Source organism: Hypomesus transpacificus, chromosome 6 (assembly GCF_021917145.1).
Source record: "Hypomesus transpacificus isolate Combined female chromosome 6, fHypTra1, whole genome shotgun sequence".
NCBI lineage: Eukaryota > Metazoa > Chordata > Actinopteri > Osmeriformes > Osmeridae > Hypomesus > Hypomesus transpacificus.
This window is the reverse complement of record NC_061065.1, coordinates 9646495-9653313: the sequence shown is the minus strand read 5'-3', so window position 1 is coordinate 9653313 and position 6819 is coordinate 9646495. Positions and strand designations below refer to the sequence as shown.

The 6819-nt window shown below is 43.1% G+C and overlaps 1 protein-coding gene across 2 annotated transcripts; it reads right to left on the bottom strand.

Annotated features, from left to right (window-relative positions):
- Positions 1 to 2382: 2382 nt before the first annotated feature.
- On the bottom strand, positions 2383 to 5078 carry zgc:153383 (uncharacterized protein LOC751751 homolog). 2 transcript variants are annotated; one of them, XM_047021520.1, is made up of 5 exons: positions 4949 to 5078; positions 4406 to 4624; positions 4148 to 4214; positions 3764 to 3861; positions 2383 to 3465 (listed from the first exon to the last, which is right to left on the bottom strand). In XM_047021520.1, the coding sequence occupies exons 1-5, from the start codon at positions 5015 to 5017 to the stop codon at positions 3259 to 3261; spliced, it is 660 nt and encodes a 219-aa protein (XP_046877476.1). In that variant the 5' UTR covers positions 5018 to 5078; the 3' UTR covers positions 2383 to 3258. The 2 variants fall into 2 exon arrangements, with proteins under 2 accessions (XP_046877476.1, XP_046877477.1); XM_047021521.1 differs by having other exon boundaries at positions 4406 to 4603.
- Between the last annotated feature and the right edge of the window lie 1741 nt (positions 5079 to 6819).

The window sequence follows — 6819 nt, the reverse complement described above, 5'->3', positions numbered from 1 at the left end:
ATCTGGCCCTAAAAAGGAAACTTTTGTGTCTCAGGTGTCGAGATACAATCTGTACTTTGGTCAGGATGATCCAACCTGCTGACTGATGCATTCCTATCCTCTTAACTGTCATCCCACAAACATCAGATAGTAGTGGAGTGCTTTTCCCTCCCTAATGCATCCTTTCACATGCATTTTCTCAAGTAAAAACAAAACAAAAAAACAATCAATCCGCAAGCTCATAATTGTTTAAAAGTACTTTTGGGTTTGCTTTCTTGAGTGGTGGTGGTAAAGTTTATAACTGCTCTGGTGTCTTTTTGTGGCACCCTTTTAGCTGTGCATCTGTGAATAGTAGGCTGTGTAGTTCTAGCAGGGACTTTCCAGGTTGCAGGGCATGCGTATGTCTGCGTGCTTGTTTGCATGTGAATGCGTGTGTGTACTTGTATTGCACTCTGTACAGACAATGGGACTGTGGTATGGCCACCATGAAAATATGCTAAACCTAGTCTGACCAGGCACACACACACAGGAGAAAAATCACAAAACGGAAGATCACACCGTCTGGGGCTTTCACAGGTTTTGAAAATGTGTAGCATGAATTACTGTCAAATTTAGAGGACAACATAACATCTGCAATACTCAATATAGTACACAGAGGACTGCTGTGCAAATCATAAGCCTGCAATGAATTAGTGACAGCTTGATGCAAGCTGCTGCTTGAAGGAACGTCAAACTTTTCACCCGTTCTCCAAAACGATTTTGACATTCCAGTTTGACAGCACTGGCTGTGTTTTCCTGTTCAGAGGAGAGGAGGTCACTGTTTTCAACATGAGGAAGCAAGCCTGGGGGCAAGGAAGGAGACAACATGGAAATCCCCCTCGCTACCTTTCCCTCTGTCTCTCTTTCTCTTCACCTCTGTACCTTTCTCTCTCCCTCTCTTTACCTTCACTTTTCTACTTTTCTTTCTCTTGCTGTAACTAGCTATCTCTCTCACTCCCTGTCTCTTTTTCCACCTATTTCTCTTTACCTTTCGCTCTCTTGCTGAGTAGAAAGCCATAGCTGAAGCAGAAAAGCTGCTGTTTCTCATCTCCTTCTGGTGGAAGCCACACATGATCTGTGTAGCAAACTTTCTGCTTCTCACTTTGAAGTACATGAGAGAAATTTGCCAAGTTTTGCCATGAGGGAATTACATGCATGCACGTGCTGGTCACACTTTAACAGAAAATAGCCAACTATATTGTCACTCGCTCATTCAGTCACAAGGACAGGCATTGTGCATCCTTCCTTCTGGAGTTTCCCTCTTAATCACTGATTCCCTGCTGACTGCTGTGTGTCTCATAGTTTGCCAAGAAGACGTTATGTCACACAAGACCTGCTGTCGAAGGTGTGGTCAAAGGTGTGGTTCTTCTCCAACCATTCTCTGACAAATCAAGTCAAGATAGGAGAGCATGTTTGTTTACCGTTTATCCGTCCCCTTAGTAACCTTGCATTCTAACCTATGTCATAGTATAATACCACCCCCTGGTGGTATAATGGGGGCACTACCAGGTGGTTGTGAGTTGGAGAGCAGCCGGACAAATGAGACTTTTGTTGAAGCGAAGTCCTGAAAAAATAGACAGGTCAAATACAGATTTGACTTGAGGTTCATAGTTCCAAAATCAAATTAAATTTTTCTGCCATCTCTAACTTGAAAACTTGATTTCCTCACTAAATGAAGATTCTGTGCCTGTCTGTCCTGTATATGAGGTATTTATTCTTTGACTGGACGAATTGCGGGTGTCTGTCACTAGGCTGGTCTGGCTGGTGTGTTGAATGGGTTATTGTGTGCTGTACAAGGCTGTCCTTGTCTGGCCTGGTTGGAGCCTAGACACCAGCACTATACAAAGATGAATACAAATAATCAGTCCCTCCACAACACTTTCACCACAGAGACCATTCAAAATAAACTGATACTAATGGAACCAGATAGTGACAGCTCCTACATGACAGTTCACAGGGAATACATCTTACTGTGTTGGCAGAAAACATGCATTAAAATCACATTAGTGAACGTAGTTTCTTAAGTCTTTACAATACTAAGTTGAGATCCCGTGCAACATCCATGTGTTCTGCTTGTTGTCCATGATCCAACCATGCCAGCACTGAATTAGCTGGTCCTGAATAGTGAGGTCATGAGGTTGGCTCTGTCTAACCTCCCCTGGCCCGAAGACCCTGGTGTGACCTCAGAAAGCAGCATTGTAGGACTGTCCGGCAAAATCAGTGACCTTACACAGCTCAGGGTGGGGGCAGGACACTGAGTGCCTTGTTGATGACAAACACCACCAGTCACATTGCTAGGACTTTTTAGCCTCCGCAGGCATCTCAGAAACATCCACTAGAGTCTGGACAAAACAGCAGAAGCAGTTGAATGATAACTGTTTATTGGTAAACAGTTCATTGGTAAACAGTTCATTAGGATGTTATCACATACTAAAACTCTGAAATAAGTTAATGAAAAAGTGCTCAGTCAGTACGAGGAAAATAAATACATGAATATCAAAAAGGGTTTTCAACATTAATGTGAGTTTGTGTATTCCTATGAGAATGTACTTCTCTGGAGATTCCTTTGGGGGGGGGGAAACGAGGGGTTATTTAAATTCCCTTTCATTTCTGAAGGGTTGCACACTCTTGACTCAAACATACCACTGGCAATACTGAAATTAAATGAAACATAAGTAAAAAAAACGTGTTTTCTTATTTAACATACTTCCACTTGTGTTGAGAACGGATGGCTGGAAGCCTCAAGCCCTGCCCAGGTGTTTCTGTATAAACAGGTAAGGCTACACGGTGTCTGCTTCCACAAAGACAAATTCTAATGATGTTCAGTGCTCTACATGATTTTAAACACACTTACATTAAAATGAAGTGACAAAGTGGCATATTAGTGTTCAATAAAGCAGTTCAACAGGGCAGCAAGTGCTATCTGTGTTCAAGTGCATTAATGTTTAGGCTACTAGGCTTTTGACTCAGTCGGAGGTGTCAGGGTGAGAATATTCAAACTCTGTAGGAGTTAAGAGCAGTAAGGCCACTGAGAATGGACTCTTTAGCTTCCAGCAAAGTAGCATAAATCTATGAAACTGCCCCCACAACGTAACTGAAATACATTGCTTTTCTTCAACTGTTGAGTCCCTCCAACCAAGATCAAGTGCTCTGAAAGACACACATTAGTGATCCTCCTTGACAACTCAAAACAAACCAGGTAATCATATAACTGAATTAACAAACAGCTTAAGGGATTGGTTAGGTTGTCGTGACAATAGCTGGTACTCGGATGACAGTTGGTGTGGCTTCCGGATCATTCTCAACCTCGTAAGAGACGCTGGAAGAGGGGGCGGTGACCTCAGACTGGCCTGTTATTGGTTCATCCTGGTTGTCGTGACACCCCAGCTCGTCAAAGTATCGCTCGGCTTCCTCAGACAGACGACTGTCTGCCTCGTCTTCCTCTTTCTGTGGGGAGGACGAGGAAATTACTGATATGTTCACGTCTATACTCTATTTACAATCATTGTTTCCATCCTTAGGCATTGGTTTAAGCATTTACTGATGCATGTAAACATTACTCGTAAACATTACTCTTTGGATGGTATGGATCTGCTTTGGAAAGTTCTCTGCCTGAAAATGCATTGCTTTAAGGATAAAGTAATGACAGAACTATTGTCATTTGAAAATCCTTGATTCAACACGGGGAAGCTATTTTCTGTTGCACTGGCATTACAGTGATCCATGCACACTTCCATACACAAACCTCTTTCTTCATCCTGTAGTACTCATCGATGGCGTACTGATATTTTGCCGACGTGATCCCAAAAAGGGAGGCCATCCTCTCTCCTACGTAGTCACAAGCTGCATCAAATCACATCACATTTGATTGCTATAGCCCTTTTAACAAGAAATCTCACAGGGAGCTTCATACATGACTATAGAACTGTACCTAATCCAAACATAAGACCCCGAAGAACCAGCAAGCTAAAAAGTCAGCCTGGCATTTTAGTTAATCGTGTTGTGTCCTAAGAGGGAGTTACTGTCTAGAAATATTTTTGTGTTGAAGCTGAGCTAGGGTATAAGATGTTAGGTTGTTTACCTGAGATGTTGTTTACCTGAGATGTTGTTTACCTGAGATGTTGTTTACCTGAAATGGTGGAGGTGGCCGCCCTCCACATGTGGAACCAGAAGTATGGGCCCCAGGTCATCTGAGACTGAACACAACAAACAAACTGTTGTAGCATCGAACAGTGTTTACACACATACTCACATACATGCACACACCTACTCAATCTCTCTCTGGCTCACACACACACATGCACACTCATCATGCATTCACAAGCACAGCTACTGAATCCCTCTCACACACACACACACACACACACACTGAGTCACACATCCTTACAGCATCTACAGGTTTCAACAGATCTTTCTTCTCTGGCTCCTTCTCTTCCCCCTCTTCGTCATCGGTGCTGTACTCCTCCATGGTCTCTCCACTGGAGAAGTGAATTATCCTGCGAGGCGCCTTCTCCTTCTGCTCTCCATCTCTCCTCTCCAGGTCCCCCAGCTCCACACTCTCAAAGTCCTTACCTGTGTTTGGGCTCTGGGTCAGACAAACAGGCTCCTAATAATCATTATCAAAGAGCTACAAGCTGTCATTAGGGCTTGCTCCAGTCTAGCACTCAGCCATTCCGATTAGCTAGCCTGGCAATGAACTGGAGAATGTAGAGCGAACAATAAACGCTGGTTTTGTCATATGGGATGAATGGGAATATGTTTGTAAAACTGAAATCAATGGCGACCCAACAACAAGAAGTCAACTTAGTATAAAACAAAGGGCATGGTGACACACGCTAACAAAGATGCACTGATTATAGCTTTTACATACAGGACGATTGCACCTAACGTGATCTTAATCTTCTTATAGCAAGTAACCAGGCGAGCCTACCTTATCTAAATCCATGTTTTGGGCCAAAGATACATTGACATTGGTGAGATACAGCGATATTTCAGCCATGGTCCCCTTTTCTTTGTATTCTTGATTGTGTCGCCGAGCCAACACCTCTCTGAATGGGCTAACCCGGAAGTGCGGTCCGCCAATCATTTTTCTTATGCCATGTTACGTAAAGGTAAGCAACGTGCAGCGTTAATGTACGCATCGAAATGTCTGATTTCGTAATTATGAGTTACAACATTTATGTCCACAAGAAATCGGTGCAATAGGCCGACTACAAGGACACATTTAGCACTATTTTTGTCATCTTAATTTCACAACTCGGACTGAACTTAAATGTGGTTCAATAAAAAAATTCTAGTTAGATAAGTGCACGTATCTGGTAAGCAAATCGGGGAACAATTGTATGTCAGATCAGAGGTCTTCAACCCTGGTCCTTAGGGACCCCCTGTCCTGCACATTTTAGATGTTTCCCTGCTCCAACACAAATGAATGGTCGTTAACAGGCTTCTGCATCACTAGATAACGACCCATTCATTTGAATCGGGTGTGTTGGAGCAAAGAAACATTTAGAACATGCAGGACAGGGGGTCACTGAGGACCAGGGTTTAAAACCTCTGTGTTAGATATTACCTGGTCTGAATCGAAGGTCCTTGTAAATCGTACAGATCCCAAACTATGAAGTCAGATGTGACCTGTAGGTGTCAGTAGAGCTCCAATCACATTTCCCCCAACCGACCTTCCGTTAAACTGACTCATAGATCACATCGGGCTTATCGGTAATTGATTCTATCGCTATATGTAAAGTGAATTGGGAAGATTTAACCCCAGATGACAGACACCCAAACGATTCGGAATGGAATTCATAAATAAAATGGTGGATAAGGAGACCAGTACTTGTATTTATTATGTTGTAGATGATAGGCTATTGATCACGTCACAAATAATTCAGTATTTCATCAGAAGGACCAATAAGATGAAGAGGGCATGCGCGTGTGTGTCAGAAGCACCTATGTCTCACAGTCATACGCCGCACTTAGCTGTTAATTGGAGCAATGGACGCAGATAGTGGTCGGGTATGAATAATGTGTGTCCGTGTGTGTAAACGCTACGTGTATACACTCACACATTCATTACTGTAACGTGTTGGAAGTCATCGGTTCACACAATTGTAGGCCTATATGTGTCATTTAATTTTAATGTAACATGAGTAGGATTGTATAGTCTACAGTGCTGTCTGTATGTGTGTGTGTGTGTCTGTATGTGCGCGTGCGCGCAAGTGGGAGGAAGGATAGGAATTTCATGCCATGCAGAGCACTCTCTCTCTCAGGTTAATGATAGCATCCATATTGTGGTTTACTCCCTTCTTGCAAAGATGTCTCTCATTCCTAAGTGAGGTGACATCTAAAGGAGGTAATCGCTCTCCTTCCGGTCCATTGCTTGATGCAGTCATATCTTTCACATGTTCATCTCTCAGACAGTGGGGGGAGTTAATAGCCCTTTTAAAGACAGTAAAGAAGTTGGAAGCATTTTCTGGAAGAATAAACAAAATATAGTACCTACTAATAGTGGCAATAATTATTACTACTTCTACTACATCTGTAACGGGTATGCAACGGACGTGGTCTTGCTCCGCCAGGGCCGTCGTTCGCTGCCATCGGGAATAGAACTTGCCAACTCTGGACTGCCAAGCGCAACCACTACCAGCTACGCCAAAGAATAGCTAGCTATTCATAGAGACGGGTAGCCCATTACATGCCTGAGGAGTGAGTTTCACCAGTTCACACCGGATACACTTCCACTACTATACAGTATAGTTTTGCTTTGAGTTCATGAATATGTATTGGACATCGGGAGTGATGATC

Excerpts from the sequence above, each read along its gene's own strand:
- zgc:153383 (XM_047021520.1), bottom strand. The coding sequence starts at position 5,017 with ATGGCTGAAATATCGCTGTATCTCACCAATGTCAATGTATCTTTGGCC. Across the intron at positions 3,862-4,147 it reads GGCCACCTCCACCATTTCAG|CTTGTGACTACGTAGGAGAG; the intron begins GTAAACAACATC and ends GATTTGATGCAG. Across the intron at positions 3,466-3,763 it reads ACTACAGGATGAAGAAAGAG|AAAGAGGAAGACGAGGCAGA; the intron begins GTTTGTGTATGG and ends TCCTCCCCACAG.